The sequence below is a fragment of the Uranotaenia lowii genome, chromosome 3, assembly GCF_029784155.1.
Source record: "Uranotaenia lowii strain MFRU-FL chromosome 3, ASM2978415v1, whole genome shotgun sequence".
Classification (NCBI taxonomy): Eukaryota; Metazoa; Arthropoda; class Insecta; order Diptera; family Culicidae; genus Uranotaenia; species Uranotaenia lowii.
Window position 1 is genome coordinate 292,627,502 of NC_073693.1, and position 26,079 is coordinate 292,653,580.

A 26,079-nucleotide genomic window follows, 5' to 3' on the forward strand; every position below is an offset into this window, starting at 1 on the left:
TTGTTAAACATCAGCTCTTTTCAAACAATCCGGAAGAAAAAAGATTTTTTTTTAAATCTATAGCAATTTCTGTATGTGACCCATTCCAAGCACACCTGAACTGGAGAACCGATTTTTATTTTTCTTTCTTCAAAATTGAATTGCACACTTTAGGAAGGTTATTTCTTGATTTCAATTTCCATCAACAAAATTTCAGTCACATTTTTTAGAATTGTGAATGTAATAAAAATAAGTAAGAAATAAAAATTATTTGAACAATTGTTATTTATTTGAAACAAAACTTTGTCAAAAATCTAGCTATTTAAAAAAAAAATTATTTCAACATGATGTTAAAAACTATCTTTTAAGCATGATATGAGATAAAAAATGGTCACTGCATGTTACGCTCTAGAATCGGTGATAAAGGCGTCTATTTATAAGCGTTGTATCGTCACGAAAATTCTAAATGATTTCTTTAAACGTTACATATTGATGAAAATTGGTTATTCCTTCAAACTTTTTGATAGGGATTTAATGCATTTTCAGAATGAAAATCGGTTCAAAAGGTTGTGAGTTGCACACGGGTAAAGAATGCATTGTGACGTCACGAAAATTGATTTGCTTTTCGAAAACGCCGAAAGTTTTACTTACATACTATTGAAGTATTTCTTCAATACGAATTAATCATAAAAATGCGTTTCAATAAATGATTCAATTATCAAATTTTAACGAAACTAAAAAACTTATTTTTTCACACAAACGCGGTTTTTTAAAACGTCTCTAATCAAAACATTGAAAATCGCGCTTGTTGAACACTTGATTCGAGAATAAACAAACTATCATAGAAATGAAATCCTCATAGATTTTTTTCGAATAATCTTTGTGAATCATGAAGCAGGTAGTTATCTGTAATTTGAATAAATTATTAAAAAAAGATCAAGTTCTTTAAATGTATCTCTATAGGAATAAAAAAACCACTAATAGCCAAAAAAAAAGTTTTTTTGAAGAGAATTATAATCCACTTGAATATCACTTTAATATATACAGATTGAAACTATTTAACGTTAGTTCAAATATGATTTATGTTATTTGTGACAAGCATCTTTGACGATCGATATTCTGCACATGTGATGCACCTACACAAGAGTTTACTTCAACAAGTTTTATAAGCAAATGCGGATAATCCAGAAATCTTGATCAGTAGCAGGATATCGGGATCAAAATAAGAACCAGGTAGATCCAGCAAGATCCAGGATCTGTATCAGCATAAGGATTTGAATCATAATCAGGATCTGGATCAGCATCAAAATCAGATTGAGAATCAGAATTAGGATAAGGATCAGGAAATCAAAATTAAAGTTATTTAACCACGTGTATTCATAATTTGACTTTAATATAAGTAAAGATGGTTTTAGGCGAAGATTAAGAGGAAATAAGTCTGTGTGATGTTGAGTTTTCGTAGTCCGTAAACAATAAATAAATAAATAAACAAAAATAAATCCAGGTTTATGGTCAGTATAAGGAAATTAGAATGTCATTAGAACAGGAGGCCACGATTAAGATCATGGTTATCACCAGCATCAGGATCAGGATATCAGGTTGAATACATCAGAAGCATGATGTGGATCTGGAGATCCGGATTTAGGAATAAGAATGAGATTCAGGATTAGAATCAGGAGCAGGAGATCAGGAGACTAAAATCAGGATTGAGAGAAAGGGATAAAGAGATCAAAATAAGAATTAGTAGGTACGTCACTATCAGAATATCGGGATCATGATAAGGATCAGGATCAGCATAAAGAATTCAGGTTATCAGAAGATAATGATACGAAAACCAAGATCAGGATTAAGATATCATAACCAGGATTAAAATGAAATGATCAGGATCAGGATTATGTTGATCATTGACAATATCAGACATCAAGATCAAATGATCAAGCATCAGAATAATAATCCCGATCAAGATCCGAATCATTATTAGTATTATGATGAAGAGATGGTCCTACCTTTTTCTCTGTACACGGGATCTTGAGTTAGATAATCTTGAAAGATATTCTATCTGATGCCCTTAGGATGATATATGATGATATAAATGATAGTTTCGAGGGAACGTGCTTCAAAGTAGTCGAAATGCCCGATTTCACATATATTTTTCGAATTCGAGCAGTTATTTTTCAATCGAAAAGGTGTTGAAAAAAAATTGTAGTTTTGCACAAGATGTAAATAGATTGAGATCAACTTATTGGGATTATCTCAAAATTAATAATTATGGTATGGGAGAGTAGGGAATCATGGGTCACTTTTTTTCTTTGTTTCATAACTTCTTTGATATAAAAGATAAAATGAAAATAAAAAATTGTATGGTTTGTTTTATATTTTTAAGGTATCATGAGGCATTTTTTTTTATTTTTAATTAGTTATTTTCCCTAAGTTCTGACTGTTTTCAAAAAAGGAATATTTTTTTGGATTTTGAAAAATGGTGGGAAATCGTGGGCCACTAAATCCAAATTGCCCTAATAAATTGCAAAGTTTATGAGTTGACCCAAAACAGTAATTGCAAAATTTGTTTCGTTATTTTAAAGCAATTTCAGATGATGAAATAATAAAGAGAGTTGTGTATGATCGAATAGATTCCAAAACCTGGCTCGCGAACGTTTTGGCAAAATTCCTTATATAGGAGGTAAACATATTTATCATAACTCGTCATTTGGCATAAGAAAACTTTACAGATAGGGAAAACGTATTTTAAGTTCTGAATGTGTATAAAAACATAAAAATATAGGTGGTCCAAGATGTGTGGCCCACGACTCCCCACAAGCTATGATTTGCAAATTGGTTGCATTGGTGTAACTTATTGATGTTTCATCAAAAATTCCTTTTCCACGTGAAAGAACATGACAAAACTAAGATCATTAGCGTATGAGCATATTTTTGTTACGAACTTTAGGTTCTCCATCGATGCAATTAGCGGGTGCTTTTTAAATTATGTAAGTAAATTTTTTAAACTTTTTTAAGCTTAATAAAAAGAGAAGCAAATGATGCGTATTTAACCCTTCGTTTCATAAAGTAACAAATTTACAACAATTAATTAAAGCTGTTGTTAATTATGCAGAAATTCAAATAGTCAACTTGTTTCTTCATGGCAATCATATTTCTAACTTCAAGATACGGTTCAATAAAAAAAATTACTTTCCGAGTTTATATGTACAAACTAGACCAACTTCAATCTGAAAAATATGAAATGTTAAAAAAGGCTCATTTTTCAGAATTTTGACCTAGTCCAATTCGCACCGAGGAAAAAAAATTTGACTGGAAAAAATATTTTCGCATTTTCAGTAATGCAATTAACACAATTGAATACAATTTGAAGATTTTTTTAATTTTTGTCTGATATAATGGCATTTTATTAATTGTTGCAAATTTGCAACACCATGCAACGGTAGCACCTTTAGTTGCGTATATGGGCTACAAAGTGTGTTTTCGAAAGTTTCATCGTTTTAACAGTGTTTATGTTTTCCGATAAAAGAAGGTATTATTATTTTTATTTTATACTATCATGTTTTCGAGACATTTTTAAAAATAATGCTGATCCATTAACCTCTAACTGAAAAAATAGCTACCGACTGTAAAAATATGGGAAAACTGTAAAAAATCTTTTTGACTAGATCATCAACAATTTATTATTATTCATTTTATCATAAATAAAAAAATGGCATTAATTACGAAACCTGGTTAGAAATCCTGCATGAAAGTTGAAAAATTGTATTTTTAAACGGTCACATATGTACAGTAGACCGCTGCAAGCTTTGTATGGAAACTTCAAATTCTCAAATTTTTACACCTCCCATAACTTTTTTTGGTTGTTTTTGCTGCCCGAAATAGCAATAATTTTTTTTAAGCGATCCATCCAGTCCTGAATTAGCGCAACGAGTTTTAATTTTGTATGGAAATTTGTATGGGAAAACAAAATTTTTCATTCATAAATCGCCAGAGATTTTCTGAAAGTTCGAAAAAATATAACTTTGGATGAAAAATGTTCCTTGATTCTTGCAGTACATTTCTTGCGAACAAAGCACAAACCTAAATTGTACCCCAGAAAAGATATTCAATGTTATGTAAAATTTTTGTTTTCAAAATTCATTATTTTAATTATATCGTTTTTGACTGCTTGTTTGAAAGCTGTGTAACAGTAGGATGGAAATAAAAAATCTCAAAAAACTGCTTTGCATTGCAAGAGAATTTATTGATTAATATAACCTTTGCCATAACATTTCATGAAATTATTAACAGCTCTAGCAAGCAAAGTCTGCTATTTTTGAATACTTTTCAATGGATTCAAATTTTTTATTTTGAAATTGTTATAACTTTTTCCATGAAATTCTTAGTTGCTTGTCATGTAAGCAAAAAATGAAGCTTAAGAATAGTCAAAACCAAAAACGACTTCATTACAAGCTTATTTGAATTTTCTGGATGATTTAATGTGCAAAAATTTCTTCTTGCATACAAATTTTCATACAAAATTGAAACGCGTTGCGCTAACTCAGGAATCAACCAAATCATCTCAAATTTTACACTGATGCTTGGGGACCCAAAAGGCATCGAAAAAACATATGGGAGCAAAAAGTCATTTTTTGCAGCGGTCTAATGTACATATGTATGTTGGTTATCCACCATGGGTGCACGGATTCACCGCAGATTCTGCCTAAGTATTTTTTTTTTTTCAAATGTATTCTCAGATTATTAAGTTAGATAATATATTTCGTAAGGGTCACATTTAGTACAAATTTGTGACTTTTGAGTAGTTGAAGTATTTGAGTAAAAGTTTGAATCTTTAATTTTTCAAATACAACGAGCGCTATATGTTCTCAACATTATACAATGTAGTACCCTAGTTTGTAACATGAGTTCCATAATGTGCTTCAATTACTTTTTATCATTTAAACAGTATTAATGTTTACAGTATTAATTTTTTCAGTACGAATGTGATAATGAAAAAGGTGCATGATGGTTAAATAGCAGTTTCATTTTAGTCCTAATTATAATTCCGTTAACTCTTCTGAATGTGTACCATCGAAAAATCGTTTTCGATATTGGACCCTAAACGTTCCCCTTCCCTCTTCCAAATAAGAATCAAAGCTAACAGTTGAGTCACCGCAACTATTACGGCTCCTTCCTCTACTAACATGGATTAAATAGTGATCCACTCGGCACAATGAAACTTATAAGTAAATTGCCTTAATAAATAAACCTGTAATCAAAAAAAATCAACAAAAGTTATATGAGTGCATTTTGAAGGTATTTCATCCATCGATTTTTTTTACTAAGGAATATTGAAAATATTGTTTTTTTTTGTTTTTTTTTATTATTGGTGTTTCAATGAACAATGCAAATTGTTACTTGGTTCTTTGCAAATAAGTATATCATGTACAACAATCACTTTTTCTGTTATAATGGTTTTATAATTCGTTGTTGTCAGCCGAGAATTAACTTTTTTTTAGATTGTTGTATATTGCGCTTAAAAACCATGAACACGAAGATCATAAAACCACATAAAATCTTTCACAAAAAATGAAGTTACTGAAAATGAACTGGAGATTTGTCGATCTAATTAATCTCAATAATGCATGTAAGCACATACTTAGGTAGGAACTGCGGTGAATCCGTGCACCCATGATGGATAACCAGCATACATAGGTTCTACCCCAGCTAAATGGTGTTCAGACACTAGGATTACGAAGTTTTTGAGCTAAAACTATGGTAAGTGCAAGATAAACTAAGAGTAAACATTTATTTCTAGCTGTCTTGTATGAGGAACAAAAAGGTATAACCATTCCAGATGGTTTAAAATGTTTTCATGAATTTTGAAGAAAAAAATATTTTTTCAATTTTTTATCATGATTTTTGTTGAGTAATTTCTGGGTTTTGACAAAATTTGTCCGGATATTGACCGGATTTTTGGTCGTCAATTTAGAAATGAAATGCCAGGATTTTGCCAGGTTTTCAATGAAAATTGCGTGGTTTGTCCGGCCCGGATACGTGCTGAAAAACTTTTGGCAACCTTAATCATACCATTTTTTGCTATTTTTTTGTGCTATTTATTATCAACTTTTTAACAGGGAGAAGAGACATTTTAATCTTTTCCAACGTACACATGAATCCATTTTCAGAGTTTTACGGCACCCCAGATTATGAACATGGTCAGAAGATCAGGATCAGAATCAGGTTCAAGGTGAGGAAATCAGAGTTCCCGAATATCTTGATCAAGATAGGAATGATAAGATCCAGATCGGAATTATGTTATAAGGATCAGTATAAGGATAAGAGTTTGGGTCTAGATCAGGATAAGGAATTTTTAAAGTTTTGAAATACACCACACGATGACAAGATTTTTGACAGATTTAAATATCAAGAAAATTATTTTTTTGTTTTTTGTACAAAATCATGCAGAGACCATTTTATAACCTTCTACGCCTATGACATTTTCCCGATGCCCTCCGGGATGGAACCCCTTGTAGGCGAAACTTTTAGGGCCACTATGGTTGGCGAAATTTAACATCCACAGCAAGAATAAAAAAATCAACACAACAACAACGACGACCAACTACAAAATCCTTCCCCAGATGACTATTGAAATGAAATAAAATTTGATTGTTCTGTGCCGGGTAATTTAGTTGGAATTTTTGCGCCAAAGTTATTCCACAATTCCGTTTAGCTTGTTTGCGGAATCCCTGTCCTGCTGTGGCTTGTGGCTGGCCGAGAGACATTGCGTGGCGTCCATCCGTTGTTTGCGTTGTTTTGGGATTGGTAGGATTCAAAGTGTAGCAATTTCCATTAAATTGAATCACTTTCCGAGGGACCAGGAACGTGTTTTGTCTCGCTGGAGAGGCCCCAGCCAGTCGGAAGACCCTTCTTCGGATGATGGTACAATATGCGTTTCTTTGCTGTTGGGTTTGGCCTAAGGGTGGGTCCGGATGAAGCGGGGGTGGCGTAGAAGTACCTTCAATGACTGTTGTTTGTTTCAATTGGCGACCAGCAGACGGTTACTTCTTGTCCCGGGTCCTGATCTGATGGCAAGGGTCTTAAGTGCGGGTCATCATCATCATCCTCGGCCGTAAAATTCCACGCAGTACAATCGGAACTGCAACTCCAATTCAGTCCAATTCAAATTGCAGAGAGATGGTAATTATGTGAACATTACCATTCTGTGTCTACTTTTGCCACAATCTCGTCCGTATCGTAATTGAACTTTTTGCCCTAATTTGAATTATTGGTCGAATCAACTGGGACCTCGTTTTGGGTTCCAAATAAAGACGCTTCGGTCTCAACCGGCCGACTTGTCGGAGAGTTCCCACAAGCCTGCAGTAAGCCACTTGGCCCAGAAATCGAGGCTCCAAGAGAGAGAAACATTATTCACCTGATGTCATAAAGTCCGCTCCGAAGCATAATTATTATTTCAGAATCGAAGATATTAAATATAAATCGATCAGGATCGTATTCCGAGGCTCCACGGGGAAAGGAAAATCGCCATCGCGCCACCGTACGAATCTGGAACATGTGTAGTACCGTCGTTGCTCTGCGCGGTTTCTGTGGAACTCGGAGAAGGTGCACAAATATGTATGATGGTCCAAACGAAAACCCCTTAAACGGCAAAGCTGTCGGTGTGCGGGCCATGTGGATTATTATTTATGTGAGAACGGGTCTCACTTTTTGGAACGGCCGGCGCGCGTCGTCGTCTTCGTCTTTTGCGTTGCCGTAGCCATTTGTTCGCCACATTTGGTAAATATTATTATGGCTCAATGATGAAGTTGTGTGAAACTTGACTCCGGGTAACATGTGCTCTACGGAGCAGTCATTGGGGATCGTTGATCAGAAACTTTTTCAGAAAAAATCTCATTTATTTTTAAGCTTACTTCAGAGTTTTTTTCCAAAATAATGATGAAATATTGAAATTTTGATATTTTTCTTCGAACTATTTTTTAGCGAATTACAACTTGATATCAAAACTGTTTAAACATATGATGATAGTCCAAGATTTTTCAAAAATTAATTAGATTCCGATTGGCTCAAGCGCAGTCCAATGGGGTGGGGGGGGAGGGGGGGGGGGTTATAGCTGGGCTCAAATGCTCAAACTTCTATAAAAATTTAAAACTTTTCCTATCCGGTATACACTTGATTGATTGAAGTGCGTTTATTTGGGAGGGTGCCGTGCGCCATGCGATTAAGCACCCTTAGTATACACTTGAACTTTCAAAATGTTCGACTCCGTGGGAATGTTTATGGTACAAAAGTAATGTTCCATTGGGGTGATCAATTGCTCAATTAAAAAGTTTCAGAAGCGTTGGACTTTTATTGGCAGTCTAATTTTCGTATCTTTTTTCACAGTGTTTCAATTCTACGAAAAACTATATCGTTTTGGAACATTTGTTTTTCGAAAATTGCATGAAAACATGGGCTAAATATCGGTGCAAATATTAAAAATATTTGTTGTCAGTTTTCCCAATTCCTCCTTTAGATGGCCTTTATGTTTCTTCTCTTCTACCTAACTTACGATCATTTTTTAAACAAAATTAATACATAATGGTAGTTAGTTCTAGATCTAGCTGTCATTAGTTGTTTTATTCAGATCGAAAACGCCTGGGCTCTAACGCTACTAAAATTATAATTTTTGAATAAATAAGTTCATTTCCAGATTTCTGATGTTTTTCTTAGGTGTAGGTCTAGACAACTGCTAAAACAATCAATCAGTGGCCATTAGTAGGAAAGAGTGGGGAAACGTGGGCCACTCTAAATATCTCAGCATTTACACAAAAAATACGAAGTTTCAGTCTTCGACAAAGTTGTTCAGCAGAAAATTTTCTTGAGGAAATTTATAAACTGGCACAAAAATCATCGGCTGGCTTGGTTTCACAAATTTCTTCTTGATTTTTCAATACAATATATTCAATTTTCCCATACAAACCTAAAAGTTCAAATTTACTCATGTCAACGTTACTTAAAAATTTTGCAAAATATCATGGATGAGTTTTGGAACAAAACGAAGCATTCAAGACAATAATAAATATTGAAATAGTATTGTTCATATTTGGGAAGGGAGAGATAGTTGTAGGCAGAAGGTCAATTAAGACTGAGAAACTATCGTTGATGGTGTATATTGAGCAGCAAGGCAGTAAGATAATATATGATTGCGTAACGAACATTGAAATTCATCAGCGGGAGAATTGGAACGGGGAATGCTTCACATTTGCTTTAGAATATTATCAAACTGAAAAACTGTTTTATGAGTTTAACCTAGGAATAAGTGGTAATTAAAAATTTAAAATAAAAAAAATTGAACCAGATGGAAACTGCCTCCTACGATCAATATTGGACCAATTAGGAAAGTTCCAAGATTGTTCACTTACTTCTGATTACAATACTTATAAAATAAGACAAACAATAGCTTCTTATGTACAGTTACACAGAGAAAGGTTCGAAATATATCTCATCGAATATATGGATCAATTTAATAGTTTTGACAGAATAATAGCAAGGTTTAGAGAAAATAGTTTCTGGCTCGGGCATGAGGCGATAGTTACATGTTCAGAACTTTTCAAATTGGGTATCCAAGTATTAAGTCAAAATCATTCACAGATCCTGATGGGGGAAACATTCGAGAGGAATGGTGTACTGAGCATATTCTACTGTGGGGCGGGTGTTCTTAACCATTACAACAGTGTTGTTAGCTTTTCAGAACACCCGAATACCTCTGAAATGCAGAGTACATCACACTTAACTACTAATGAGGAAGAGGAGAAACAGTATAATCGCCAGAACACCATATTGAAAAATAGCTCAGGTTCCAGGGATAAGGTAAAAGATAAGAGAAGAAAGGAAATCAAAATTGCTTCTTGGAATGTTAAAGGGTGTAGAAGTGTAGACAAACGTACTGAAATCGACGAAATATTGAACCAATTCAAAATTGATATAGCTTTATTACAGGAAGTAAATGCTTTAGGACAAGAAATAAGTACTGCTAATTTTAATTGGTTTATAACAAGACAAAATGACAACAAATCACGAGGACTAGCTATAGCGGTTAGGAGACAATTAGACATTCAAGTAATCCAAACTAAATGCGAATATAGAGGAATATGGTTAATGTTCACGGGCCGAATAAAAAACAAAACAACTTTCTGACAAATTTATACGAAACGACAAAAAAAGACAGAAGAAAATTGATCATTGTAGGAGATTTCAATGCACAATTGGGTAGGGAAGACTTATACAAAATAGACGAAGAGATCATAGGTAAAGTGCTGGGACATGATTATTGTAATGAGAACGGTGAATTATTTAAAATGTTTCTTCATAACGCATCTCTTAAAAATATTTCATCAATAATAGGTAAACGAACTGAGACAACTTGGAAAGCTGCAGGAAAAGAAAGCCAGATAGACCATGTTCTTAAACCAAAATTTACAGACTATTATATTAGATACATAAAAGGATTTTGGACATCAACAAAAACGGACCATAAGATTATCACAATAGGATTAGTTATAAGAGAAGGAATACGAAGAAATATAACAGGAAAACTTAATAGAAAGCTTAATCTAGAATTGTTGAAAGTACCGAAAATTAGAGAAAAATATCACAAAAAATTGGAAATTGGGTTAAGTTCAATAATATCGGGAAATAACATTAATGAAAGATATAATAATTTTGCAAATTGCATTAAAAAAGCAGCATATGAATCATGTACAGATGCTAAAATTCCTCTCACCCCAATTAGAAAGAAGGCATTCTCACGACTTAAGAAAGCTCTAGAACTCACAAAGAAATATCCGGACATGCAGAATTTCAAATACAAATTGTCGAACAGGAAATTGGAATACAATCAAACAGTCAAAAAACATAAGGAGAAAGAAATAACGCTATTCTTCAAAAACCTAAATGACTTTTATGCAGGAATTCGAACTAGAAAAACATATAATTATCTCAAAGAATTTGTGAAACAAAAAAAACGAAAAATTGCTAATATTAGTTCTAAAACTTGGGAAAATATATTGGCATTATGCAAGGGGGCAGAAATTGAACTCTGTAAAGTTCATGATTATACTCCTCTTCCGAATCCTCCTACTTTTGAAGAAATAAATACCATTATTAAAAATTGTTGCAATGGTAAATCACCTGGAGCAGACAACGTACACACGGAGTTTATAAAGTATGCGAACGAGGATACTATAAAATTGTTGACAGAAATTATCAGGGATGCTTATACCACGAATGAACTTCCTGAAGAATGGAACAAATCAATTCAAGTACCGATTCCCAAAAAAGCTGGAGCAAGAGAAGCAGATGACTTCAGAAGGATATCGTTGTGTAATGATGTTTATAAAATATATGCTAGATGGTTAGACGGTAAAATTAGATCTTTTGCGAATGAAGTAGGATTACACCAAGCAGCATTCACAAATAACCGTTCTACAGAGGATCATATTTTTGTAGCCAGACGTGTAATGGAGGAATGTTGGAATGCAGGTCAGGATCTTTTTGTTTTGACTTTAGATATAAGAAAAGCTTTCGATAATATCAATCTACACTGTCTTGATAACGTTCTCCTCAACTTAAATGTGCCATCTCGATTGATTGACAGAGTTTTAGCAGCCATTAGAAATGAAATGACACGAATTAGATGGGAGAATCAGCTATCTGAGGAAGTGAAAAGAGGAAAAGGTATCAAACAGGGGTGCCCATTATCACCACAGCTGTTCAACCTTATAATGCAGGATGTGCTGCAAAAAGTACAACAAAAGATCCCGCAACTAAAACTTATGGGATTAGAGGTACTGGAGTTACCCTTGCTTCTTGCCTTTGCCGATGATTTGCTCTTGATTACGATGAATAAGACAGATCTTGAAATAGCAACGAAAGTTATTGAGGAAGAGCTAGCCAGAGTTGGACTAGACATAAATAATAAAAAAAGCCAAGTTTTGATAAGATAGCCAGATAATTCCAAACTTCCAGCAGAGATAATTTTAAATGGGAAAAAATTTAAGGTCAGTTCCAAACTGAAATATTTGGGTGTTTGATTAACTGCCACATTAAATAGGAAGATGTCTAATAGAGATAGGTGCAGAAATGCTTTGCAGGTATCAAAACTAGTTATAGAGTTTTGTGAGAAATTTAAACCTAAGTGGGAGTTGGGTAAACTTATCTATAAGACTGTCATTGCCCCATCTCTTTTATATGGAACAAAAGTGTCAGTTCTTGTAAAGAAAAGTAGGATTTCGCTGGCCAACTACGAGAAATTTATCCTTCAGCAGATTTTCTTGAACTGCGTGAAGCCGACGGGACTTAAATTCAATGCTATGAAGCTATTAGATGGGAAAACGATAAACCGAAGAGTAAGAGTAGGAAGAATTTGTTATTATGGTCATATTGAGAGAAGGGAACCAGGACATCCTTTGAAATTAGCTTATAATATGAGGGCAAATAAAAATAAAGAAGGAAGACCAAGTTTGACATGGACGAAAATGCTTGAGGCGGATTTTCAAAAGTTGGAATTTGAATATGAACAAGAATGGCAGGATATTGTGAATGATAGAGAAAAGGTGAAAAAAAAAGCTGAGGAACTTTATAGAAGTGTAGAAAGTGAAATCTCGGATGGTAGGTCTTCGGATGACGAAAGTAAACATTGGAAAAACAAAAAAATCTAGTGGAGAATGAAGCTTGAATGATTTATCCTTGCCCTTTTAGTATTAAACATTACGATTTGCTATTCTTAACTTTAAATGTCCTTACCTTACACATTCAATAAGTTCTAACCCATATTTTTTACAGAACAAAAACAGGTTTGTTATAAATATTCATTTCTATATCCATATTTTCATATTTTCATAATTAAATGACGGGGAGTGGAAGGGCCATCCGGACACCCGATCGAAACGATGTGGGAAGGTAGAGTGCACTGGGCAGTTACCTTCGCATCACATCGCCGAGAGAGGGCGGGTTCGTCTACACATCCTATGGAACATTCCACATCATAATGGCTAAACTTCCTGATTACTGGCAATAGATTGCTCTTTCGGCAGAGACAAACCATTCTTACCCTAACTGGACCGTACTAGTTACTCTACTAGTACCTTCACTCCCTTGGAACAGTCCGCTCAAAGGCAGTTTAGAGTTAGTAAACATGAGATTTGGATCAAGTTATGATGCGAGATAGTTCGCTGCAAACGAACTGAGCCATGCTACACAGGATGGAAGATTACATCATACATCATACAAAACGAAGCTTTTAAGACCCCAGGGTTTGAGAAATTCGAAAATGACCTCAAATCGACTCAGTCTAGTGTGTATACTAAATTCAGCTGAAAATCACAAATATAGTATAGTATTTTAAATCATTTTCAAAGTTTTGTTTTATGCAAAAAAAAAAAACAAAAAAAATTATTTAAAAATATCATATAGATACAGGATTTCCTCAATGAAATTGATTCTTTATGAAAAATATTTGCTGTTAAAGAAACATGTACCTACCTGATATTCACCTAAGAAATATGCACAAAATACTTTCTATTCATAACACATTGCGGACAAAAAAAACGAAATTTCTCATTTTTTGCTTGTCTTGAATGTGCTATATTTCGAAGTATAACTCAAATGTTATAAGAAATGAAACTCATTTCTTAAAAAATTGAAAACCCAACTCTCGGTAACTTAAAGATACTAAATTAATAAAATTGGGTCTTGCGAGTTTTGAGGTTTAGAATGCCGAATTAAGGTGTATCTCGGCTCGGCTTAGATTTCATCACGATCCTTGATGTGTTAATATTGCAGTATTTTTAAAAGCTAAAATCTTAAACTCATAAATTCAAAATCATAGATTTAAAAACATCACAGAAGTTAGATCTGATAATTTTTTATCTTTTTTTTTTTTGAAAATTTGTTTTATTTTCATCAAAGGTTAAAATCCTTGATTTTGCAAAAGAGTTTGGAAGATTGGGCTTGTTTGATTCGAGCATCAAATAAGGTTTTTTTTAATTATAGGCTCTCCTAAAAAAACTCATTTAACATTTAACATCGATGAAAGCGATTTTCATATTTTGTTAACTAAGGTTTCATTATAAAAATAAAGCTTGCTTTTTAGGTTTAAGTAAAAGGACTTAAAAATGAATAATCATATAGTACAAATAAATTTGTTTTTTTTTATTCTTGCACTGTTGGTAAAAAAAATCATAGGTAAAAATTGGTCAACAATTCCGATTTTGGCAGAAGGCATCTCTATAGCATTTTTTTCATAATAAAAACCAATCAAACTCACTAGACTCTAGAATTTTAGAATCCCATTTCTTATTTTACCGGCCTAGAGGATTGCGTTCAAATCTTCTAAGCCAGAGGTCATGAGATCGAGTCTCGGTCACGGCATACATAGTACTCTTTCTGTGGGTTGATGGTGTTTAGCATTAATAGGATGTTAGCCAATATATCCTTGAAAGATGTACGCTTTAGTCTTAGATAAAATTTATATCCCTTCAAAGAAACATGAAGTTTCACTGAGATCCTATATGTGTGTTCGTTAAAAAAAAAACTATTCCTGACACCACGAATGGGCATTTCAAAGTTTGTGATATAAAAAATATTAATTGTTAACGTCTTTGTTGAAGACTGCAGGACATTATTTCGGTTTTAAAATTCTTAGTTTTTCGTAGAACCTGGAAAATACAAAACGAAAACTTCTGTAGTTTTTTCTCAGAATTCATAATTTCTCGTAGTCGTCGAAAAAGTTAACCATTGATCTGATTTAATTAAAAACCTCTATTTTCCATATCTTTGTAGAAAATTTTTTCAAAAAAGTGCAAAAATTTAATAAATGAGTTTTCATTTATTTCCAAATTTTAGCCTTGAATCTCTGAAACGAGAGCTGAGATAATGAAATCAAATGAATATTTGGATTCAGCGCTCCCGAATCAGTCAAAATCAGCTCACACCGTTTTTGTACCTTAGCAAAATTTGGTTTTTTTTTGGCTTGTGTATTAGTAACTGATGCTTTATATTACGATTTTTTTCTTACACAAGGCAACAAAATTAATTTTTTTCGAGGCGCAAAGAATATAAGAGATAATTTTGAAAACATGTGAGCCGCCATTTGTATTTTTTTTTTCTATTATCTGTTTTTTTTGACATAACTTTTGAAAAAGGTATTTCAGTATTGATCTATTCATTAAATGATTTTAAGCACTTTTTAGGAAAATGTGTTGAATATCACAAATATTTTGATTTTTCTTTGACTGAATAATCAACTTTTCAGAAGACCGCGAGTGATTTTGGCTTCTGATGAAAATTTTTTTTGAAGTTTTTTATCGTTAATTTATTTCAAATCTGGATATTTTTATAACGATAAGTCAAATAATCTTGCAGTTTTCAACCAAGTTGTTGAATAAATTAAAATCTTGTTGGTGTTCTCCTGGCCGTAACTCTAAATCGATTTTGATTCATTGTGTAGGTAATTAATTTCAATTACTAAATATTTCAAAATTATGTCAATATGTAAAACCAGGTTATCAGAAACTGGTTTTGAAAGAAAAATGTCTGAAAAAACAATTTTGATTTTGAAATATTCATAACTTCTGGCTGTATTTGAGCATATTGACTCGAACAACTTTGGAGGAATAAATGATGTCAGAAAAAGTTATAAACTAATCTATTTAAATTTTTAAAAATTATAAAATTAATTTTTTTTAAACATTGTTTCTCTGACACAATATTATCTCTACAAATCTGAATCCTTGATTGAATGAAGAATAGTTATTTAATAAAAATAAGCTTTCAGTTTTCATGTAGGTTTTTTAGTTATTCATTTGCTAAAAATGATCCATTGTAACCAAAACTGACCAATTTAAAAATTTCTACACGGGTTTTCTCCAAAATTAGAGGGTGATAAACAAAATATTAAGTTTTTTGAGTTAAGGAACGAAAAATGCTGTTTCTCTTTGCCTAAATATCGTTTAAAGAAAATTAAAAAAAAAATCTTCTTTATTCTACGGCTTTTGTTGCCAATTCGAAACGATGGTTTCAAATGTAATTTAATTCGTTTCATATTGAAATAGTAAAGCATCTAGAATCAGAACTTTAAATTCAAAAGTTAATTAATGAATTTGAGTTTCAAAGTTCCAGAGTTCTGAATCAAATATTTTATGACCAAATCGAATTTAGTTTTGGAATGAAATTTTTCGACCAGAACAATGAATAAAATGTCAAGGTTTAAAAATCTGTTTTGAATTTATAGCAATTTTTTTATTGAAAATTTATCTCAAATATTTGCTTTTTCTAACGTATAATAAGTAGTTTGTTGTATAACTTAATCATTAAAATTTCGTTGTGGTAACTTTTCGCAGATATGAAGAGGATTTGAATAAAACGAAAATATAAACATTTCTGAAAATTCTCTGCTAAAATTTGACAACAGGTCACATTTATTAAATGACATATTTAAAGAGACATTTCTCAATGAGCTCAGAATGTGATATATTTTTTACTTCTTGACTTACAAAATACGAAAATCATCGTTTAATTAACATTTTTTACTCGAAAAACTATAGGTTCGTAGATTGAAATAGGATCAAAGGATATCGAAATAAGTTTATATAGAAAATTGGTTAAAAAAGTTTCTTTTAAATTTTTCGTATAACGAAAGTTTTTTGTAATCATAAAACTAAGCTTCTGTGAAATTTTCAGCGAAAAAGAAAATTAATTTGATTAAGGGAACAATCTCGATATTTCACTCTCCTAATTTTCAAGAAAACGGGTTTTCTATATTTTGAATCACATCTGACAATGTTTAAAAAAAACTAGTGTCTTAAAATAAAATCTGGTCAAAAAAAAGTTTTAATGATTTGGCTTTGGGGAAAAGCATGGGAAACAACAGAAAATAAATTGACTTTTACGAAATGCTTTAAATATTCAGTGTTCAAAACACTTTATTATCATTATAATTGCTTTAATTTTAATACACTCAAAATATTCTCCAGAATTTCCAAATATTAGGGTTTTTGAAACATTTTGACTAATTTTGAGATTAAAAAAAGCTCAAGTTCGTAAAAATCACTTAAAAATTTGAATATTGGAAGAACGTCAATTTTTAGATCAATATTATGTGCCTTCTTATGAACAAAAATAGAACTTTCTATTTTTTTATGTGGAATCGATTTAGATCTACTACACCTTTGTTGACTTTTTCAATAGAAGACGTCATTATAAAAAAGATTCTTAAAAAAATAATTCATAGAATTTTACAAAAATTGTTGATTGATTACTTATAACTAAAATATAAAATTTCAATTAAGTTATAGAAAAAATGATAAAACCAGTAATTTAAAAATCAAGCAGAATTTGAGAAATTGAGATACTGAGAAATTAAGAAACTGAGAAATTGAGAAATTGAGAAATTGTGAAATTAAGAAATTGATAAATTGAGAAATTGAGAAATTGAGAAATTGAGAAATTGAGAAATTGAGAAATTGAGAAAATGAGCAATTGAGAAATTGAGAAATTGAGAAATTGAGAAATTGAGAAATCGAGAAGTTGAGAAATTAAGAAATTGAGAATTTGAGAAATTGAGAAATTGGGAAATTGAGAAATTGAGGGATTGAGAAATTGAGAAATTGAGAAATTGAGAAATTGAGAAATTGAGAAATTGAGAAATTGAGAAATTGAGAGATTGAGAAATCGAGAAATTGAGAAATGGAGAAATAAGAAAATTGAGAAATTGAGAATTTTAAAAATTGAGGTATTGAGAAATCAATAAATTTAGAAATTGATTAACTGAGAAGTTGAGAAATTTAGAAATTGAGAAATTGTGATATTGAGAAATTAAGAAATTGAGAATTTGAGAAATTGAGAAATTGAGAAGTTGAGATATTGAGAAATTGAGAAATTGAGAAATTGAGAAATTGAAAAATTGAGAAATTATTAAAGTATGAAATTGAGAAATTGAGAAAATGAGAAATTGAGAAAATGAGAAATTGAGAAATTGAGGATTTGAGGAATTGAGGAATTGAAAAATTTACAATTTGAGAAATTGAGAAATTGATAAATTGAGTAATTGAGATATTGAGTTAATGAAAATTTAAAGAGATCAGAAATTGAAAATATAACAAATGAGCTTGGCATAGACGCTTCAAAACTCATGTTTGATGATGACAGCGATTCTTACAAGAAAAAAAAATTCTTTTTTTCGTTATTGTAATCCTTGTTACTAAAATAAAATTGTGTGAAAAAAAAATCTTAGTTAAACTCACCTCAGCACCTGATTAGTGCAAACGATCACCGACTGCTGGTTCGAGTCCTGCCCATCCCTCACCTGCAGGACCACATGCACCCAGATGAAGTCGTTTTGGCGTCGCTGCATCCGGACCAGCAAAATACAGGATCGATCCTGCTCCGATTGAGTAACTGGTTATCAAAATTTGAAAAAAAAGAGAAAAAAACAAAGAAAAACACCAATAAGCATGCGTGCAAGATTGATTACCGGGGATAAATTTCAATTAGCCTAATGGACTGGCACGTGGTAATCGATTTTTATGGGTATGGAATGACAAAATTGGAAACATGGGGAAAGGAAACAAATATAGATAAACAAGCTCTCTTGCACATCGATTGGGGTCCCTCTCCATTGATTAATGTTGTGTGAATGAAATGATTGAGGGAAGAAGAGAAAAAAATTGGGACCTCGGAATCTGCGGGCGTGCTTCGTTGGGATTCTCAAAAATAAAATGAAACTGTTGAAAAAAGTTATTGATTAGGTGTTCTCCACAGATGTTTATTTGTTTGATTCCCCGAATGACATGCCGCTGTGGAAGTTTCAGATTATTACGGGCCGAGGAAAGATCGATGGATTTCTGGCAGTTTTGGCGTGCAGTTTGAAAAGAAAGATGAGTGAAAGATCGATTGGGGATTTCAAACTTTTTACACCGAGGGTGGTTGATTGGTTTGGTAATGGGAAAAAAATGTTTCAATTAGGCATCTTAAGGTTGGAGTTTTTTTTTTTTTGAAGAAAGCTCACTTATTTCTAAAATACTGAGGTACAAATAAATGGTCTGTTTTCAGGCTGTCTCATACTTACTCAGTCGATGTTTGTTTTGGGCTTCTCTCGTCGATTCCCAGTGTAAAAGGTTATACCAGGAAATTCCTTGAAGTTCACTCCTGCTGTAGCCAAGATGAAATTCACCGCTGAAAAAAGGAATAATATAAAAAATTAAGAAATGTAGTAAGTTTGAGTCATTATTGTATTGATATCAGATGATCATCATTGTAAAACTGAGTTCAAACTCAAGAGGCTTTGTTAGGATTTTCGGGTAAAAAAATCGAAGATTCTAATCGGATACACAATTTACATCCTGTGTTTGTTTCACCTTAGGTAAACAACAATTCAACCTTTGTTTAACTGTCTTAATCACCAGATACCAAAAGTCAATGGAAAAATAATTAATTCAACTCCGATCGATAACGATCATCGAAACGCAACACCATGTAATTTGTTCAGTTCAATTGTGTTGCTTAAGGCGAAGGTCGATTGAAAGTTGCCATCTCTCAACGTTTCGACTCCCTTGTGCGATTAGATATTTCAATATACAATTCAACCTTACATACATATGTGAAAGGGAACAAGAATGCATCCTCCAAATAACTCAACCGAACACGTGGCTACACCTTTCACATCGATACGTTTTCGGTTTTGGAATGCCTAGATTTTGTTTTCCTTGTGGCCGTATGGTTTCAAACCTCTCTCTTCCTTATATCATATGAACCAAATCGATGGAAACCTTTCGATACGCGCAAATTTAGTCCTCCCAGAAATTTCACACACCATCCCGGCATGTGGCATTGGCACAGTGGGTATGAAGTGACGCAGTTTGAATTCAAAAATTTGTTAATGTTTTGAATTATTCTAGGAACAGCTTAGATAATTATTCGAATATCTTATCTGTACACAGTCGAACCTGAATAAGCGTTAGTTCGGGGTACAGAGGGATTTTTCTCGGTTTATTCAAGATTTATTCAAGTTCTCTACTTTAGAGGGTTTGGAGCATTTAAAAACCCCGATGTCATGGTTTAACAAAAATTTAGTTCTAAAACGTTTTTTTTTTAACTCTCGCTCATAAAGGTTTTACACTCCCACTCATAGAGTGATGTACTCCATTTCCTCGAAAACGTTTGACCAGAATGAGAAATCCCCAGAATTCAGATCATCAGAAAAACAATTTCCTAAATTATTTTTCCCCAGAATGAATCAATCCGCAGAATTTTTTTTCCCCAGAACGAATTTTTTCACCTAAAAATGGTGATTGGCCAGAAAATTTAATATTTTTATTCGAAATTCCCAAACCGTTCACAAAAAATAAACATTTCAGGTTTTAGTTGGAATTTTTCAAACAATTGTAAGTGAAAAGTAAAGAAGATTAAACTAGAGGGGTATATAAAATTTCAGGAAAATATCAAGGTTTTGTGGCATTGTAAGAAATGCTACATTCTGGGGAGAAAGAATTCTGGGAAATGGTCCATTCGGGGGAAAAAAAACCGGGAAATGGTCCATTCTGGGGTTATATTTCGGGTGTTTGTCATTCTGAGGAAAAATCATTCTGGCTAAATGTTTTTGGGCTTTTAGAATACAATCCATATAGAAGGCCTAAAGAAATTATAAGAGCGGAAGGTTGTCAAGTCCCGACAAAATGAAGCTTGGCTGCTTTCTGTTGGCCTACGATGAAAAAACAACCGGAAGCTAGCGGTAAATATTCAATTTACTATTTTCCGGTACAATTCAGGTATCGGAAGAAAATCTACAAGTTCAATGTTTGAAAAAAGTTATGTCAAATAAAGTGAAAACTGAAAATAAAAATAAAACAATAAAATAATGAAAGTGAAATTGGTATCGAATTAGAAATACGGCGAATAAGCCAACGTCACTGGTTTGAGAAAAAGGCGCTAAAAGTTTCATAAGCTCCCAAAGGCAAAGGCAAAAATATTATTTTGTTTTGCCCATTTCTTGAATACCAAATATCATTAAAATAACTTAGTTCTATCAAAATGTTTATTTCCATACGTTTTTTTCACCCAATTGAAAACTCTATTTGTTTACATTTGGCGTATTCGTCTTTTTCAAAATTCTCTACCGAAATACTGTTTGTACTTTATTTCAAATCTGATTCCCCTCTCCGTTTCTTGAAAAAAAAAAATTAGTAAATAAAATTTTGCCTGGTTTTTTTTCATCGGTTTTTGCAGCGGCTGATTTTCCGTTGTTTGCTAAAATTTAAGTAAAAAATATGCTAAATTGATTGCTGAACTTCTAGCTAGTCAGATTTAAGCATAATTTTGCAAAAATCCGGCCTCGAAAAGTTTGTGTGTATATCCAGACATTTGCCGTTGCTGATCCGAAAATTCCTAAAGAAAAGCATAACCACGTACTTCCAGAAAAACCAAATACTCGATCTGTTGTTATTTGGCAGTTTCACCCTTATTAATGTTACGCTACAGATTATAGAACGAAAGTGACAGTGGTGTTTGCATCTGGCAGATCTGAGCGCAGAGTTTCTACATATGTACCTATGTATTTTTCTGTGCTTCTTTATGTTTACTTTAGTCTCTTTACGTCACCCGAATATGGGTGACGAATTTGCAAACATGGCGACGAACGTGTAAATGAGGTTTCTGCTTAACCAGTTCTCGCTTATCCAGGTTCTAAAGGCTTTACTAGTCATAGACTCGGAAACTACTGAACAGATTGACGTGAAAATCGGCATGGAGAAATTTTTGAGGCCGAAAATTGTTCCGACGAAGTTTTGAGTCTTAAAAAATAAAGAAATCGCCTGTTATCACGAAGAAAACTCATATTCAATCCTTTTCAACTTTTGTTCGTGATTTTGACAAAATTTGACCACATACAAAAATGTTTTTTTTACACAATTACCATTTTTTAAGTTTAAAATGTAAAATTTGACAAAATTATAGCTTATTTTGTGAGGCAATGTAAATTTTTCCCTACTTTTAATAGAACAGCTGAATTGCTGTTCCAAGTACCTGCAAAAGGTTTGAAACTCATAAAATAAAGAGTTTATAAGTTTAACTTGCTTCTGTGAAAGTTTCATGGCATTCTGTCAAAGTTGGAAGTTTTTGCGCTGCAATCATTTTTGTTGCTATACTTCGCAAAAAACTTTGTTTTACGTTTCATACATACAATATTTATTCATTGGGTAATTTTTCCAAATGAACCATCTGATGTTTAGCAGAATTTTTTTCCGCGTGTGTTAAAATCGTGGCTGGAAAAATATGTTTTCAATAATTGGACGAACAGTTTTCATTTATTGCGAAGCTGGATCAACCTGTTAGGCCCTTGAATACCGATGCTGTTCTTCCCGGAACGTCCTGGTGCGAGTCAGCAAGCCTAGTGGGGTGTAGTGTTGTTCCAAGGCCGGGTGTAGCCCAGCGGCCCACAAATGTCCATTCCAGACTGCGGACGAGTCTGCACAGTCCTCTTAGTCAAAATTGTAAAAATGAAGAAAGCCGAAGCTAAGTATCCTTTACTTTTTAGTTCATTCTTAAAAGGGGAAATCGATATATTCAAAAAGTTATAGGATGCACATTAATTGCTTTGAGAAGATATTTAGCATGGACATTTAATTTCCCGTACCGTTTGGAACTTCTAGTTCAAATTTTAGTTATCTTTATTGACAAATTAAATAAATAATAATAGTTATTGATAAATGTCTCAAATTTTAATTTGAAAATTCTTACTTCTGCTTATTTTTGAAATCATTTGCGTGAAGATTACTACGATGCCTTAAATATTCTCGTGTATGCATTGGTGATAATTGTTTTCATCATTTAAATGTTATCTATACATTTCAATTGCAAGTTGTGGTATTTTTTTTATCTAAATGAACAGATTTTGTATCTTTTAAAGAGGAATTATATAAATATTTTTTTGAATATTTGATTCCGCATCGCGATTTGCGAATGGTAACAAGGTAAGATGTAAAACATGAGTAAAAATATGCATTTTTTGTTTTTGACTATATATTTAAATAGCTTAACTCTATTATGGGGTTTAGTGGGGGGATTGGACAGGACATCAAACGATCGGACGACTGATATACAATGGATTGTGGGTTCAAGCCAGCCGGAGTATCTCGGCAAATTTGGAATCATGAGTAGGTTACTTAGGTACCTTTTCAGGATTCTTTATTTGTTTCGAACAGTTTGAAGGGAGTAAGATGAGTCAAACCTGTCCCAAGCCAGTGGTAACGGACCCCTGGGTAGTGCTGCAAATATTGTTGATGAGTTAAGCATGAACAATATTTGAATGTGCGATCGAGACTTCCCGTACCGACACGGGTCGAAAGACCTATCAGCCACTGGTGGGTTCTCATACATACATACATACATACATGAACCATCTGATGTTTAGCAATCTGGTTGCACTGCTTATCGCAGAGAGAACAACAAGGTTGTTTTCTCACTTGAATATGCGGGAGAACAAATTTGCAAACATGGCGAACTTTTTATCATATCCAATTAGGGGAGAAGCGGGCTATATGCGCCTATTAAGCAGGATACTGATTTAATCAAATATTTCTAGAGTTTATTTTGATTAGGGCGTATGAGCCACATTGCATGTTCTGAAATTTATTCATTGATCAAATGAAACCATATTTTTACCTAACGTAAAATACATGTTTATCAATCGTTTGCAGCAAATAACTCAGTTTTGTTTATATACGACCTAATCAAAACAAACTCTAGATTTCATCGAATTTGTGTACAAAAACTATGTACCCATGAGCAGTCATCTGTTTTCTATACATTGGAGTAATTTTTATGTTGAAATCTTCTTCAGTTTTTGAGGAATCGATTTTATTATAACTGTTGTCAAAAGTGCCGAACCTCAAACCATGCGGGCTAAATGCGCTTATTTATGTTTTAGGCAAAATTTCTAGTTTTTTGCCAATATTTCCATATAATTTTGTTTGGAAATGCTAGAAACCGATAAATTTAAAACGACAAAGCTGAAGTTTTATAAAAAAAACTGTTGCTTTTATAATTTTATGGAATAAAACAAATGTTAGGGTTGCCATACTATGGGGATAATTCATCCATAAGAAAAACTTAATCAAATCTTTTTTGAGATCTTCAATTGTCTCCCCAGATGTTAATTAGAGTTTAAATTAGAAGTTTTAATGATAAAAATTATGTACTTTTTCTATTTAACCTGTTATTTTAGGATAGCGGCATTTTACAAACACAATGGAGGCATACAAAAACACTCTCTTATTCCACTTTCCAATCATTATGAAATCATCATAAAAGCCTGAAATTGTTTTACTTCTAAGGTTCATTTGAATAACAAACAAAAACCGCCCAACTTTTCGTTATGAGATTCTTTACGTATAATTTTTAAAAGTCAAAATATTACGTCAAAAGGTATCGAAACATTGTATGATTTTTTAAATTTTTTTGAGTTGGTTTATTCATAAAATTCTTTCTTGCCTTAAGTTCATAGCGAATTACCCTCAAAACGCATTGATTAAATTTGTTGTCTTGTCAGCCATTTCGTCAAACGGCCGTAGGGTCATTTAACCCGATAGGCCCATTTTGGAAACCTTTCCCCTAATACCGACTTTAAGTAACGATGTTTACGATCGTTTACTTATTTGGAAAGAATTGCGATTCGAATTAATATTGTTAACGATTTGAGCTATTTGCTGGGCGCAACTGTATCTTGGTATCTTTTAATCTTTATCAATGAAAATATCTAAAAAATAGTTTGATTTTATAGAATACTGTTGACATGTCTTAGTACAATTTGGCCGGGGTTCAACTAGACACGTTGAACGCCATCAGCAGTTTATAAGCCAGTTAAGTTTCATTACTCCAAGCTTGAGACGAAACTGTGATACAAATGAACAATAATAAGTTAGGCCAGAACAAATTTCAAATCCTTCTTTTGTCACTTGGAGTTGATACATCACGTGAGGAGATAAACAAATATAATCAAAAAAAACAATAAATTGGAATAAATTGTACAAAACCTTGTATGCAATAAAATCGAACACGATCCACATTGACCAGAAAAAAAGGTTATTTTAGATCATAGTACTTTGAAATATACAAGGTAGGCTATTCCGTTCTCTTTAAACGTATTGGTAAGAGGCCCCGAAAAATAGTTATGGAGAAAACTGGAAAATGTATGAAATTTATCAGAAAATCACATTTTTCTTAAAATTGACAAGCATTAAAATTATGAGAAAAATATGCAATGAAGCATTTTAATACAACAAACAATATTTGGCTTTTTGACACGGCTAAAAGTAATATGAAAAGGGCTTTTTGTCAATATAAAATCATAATTTGGTGATGTTTTTGTCTTGTGCAACCTTTTTCCTGTGCGATTTGAATGAAAATTCTAGCAAGTTGACTTTTCATCACAGAAATATGAACTTCATTAGAGCATTTATCAAATTTTCAACATAGATAGAAGAAAATATTACATTGCTTGCTTTCAACAAAGAGGGACGGCGATGAAAAGTTCTTTTGAATGTTCATTATTTATGGTTCAGACTCGAAAATCCAACGCAAAAAAAGTTTCCGATGAGCCTCAAGAATCAATCTTAAATATGAAGCCATTTTCAAGAAAATCTAATGGCTATCGATGGAGAAATTAACAATTTTCATTACCATTCTATATAAAACCGGCAAATTTTCATAACTATTTTTGTTAGTATGCAAGCATGCTGTGTACATACACGGAGCTTTCAAGTGAGGTTAAGCGCAATGGCCTACCTGTTATTATCCATGTACTATGATTTTAGATCAAAAATTTGATAAAATCACGAATACGAAAGTGATTTCATGTTCCGTGATTTGTTTTTTGCGCTTGGAATTGTTTGATTATTCTTATAATTCATCGAACTTTCCATGACATTCTTTAGACTTTATTTATTTCCCCCTTCAGGTTTTTCGGAAATATCGAAGGGGGAGGGGAGAGACGTAAGACGAATTTGATATTTGTTCCAGCCTTAACTGAAACTCAGAAAATTCAACAACGGCTATATATTTTGTTGTTTT

The 26,079-nt window shown here is 32.6% G+C and overlaps 1 protein-coding gene across 1 annotated transcript in view; it reads right to left on the reverse strand.

Moving 5' to 3' along the window:
* The window catches only part of LOC129756201 (uncharacterized), a 199,720-nt gene that overhangs the window by 10,907 nt on the left and 162,734 nt on the right, over positions 1–26,079 (reverse strand). The window contains exons 8-9 of the mRNA XM_055753005.1: positions 19,085–19,191; positions 18,261–18,414 (exon numbers count right to left, since the gene is read on the reverse strand). Coding sequence (XP_055608980.1) covers positions 18,261–18,414; positions 19,085–19,191 — 261 coding nt within the window. The remainder of the gene's footprint in view (positions 1–18,260; positions 18,415–19,084; positions 19,192–26,079) is intronic.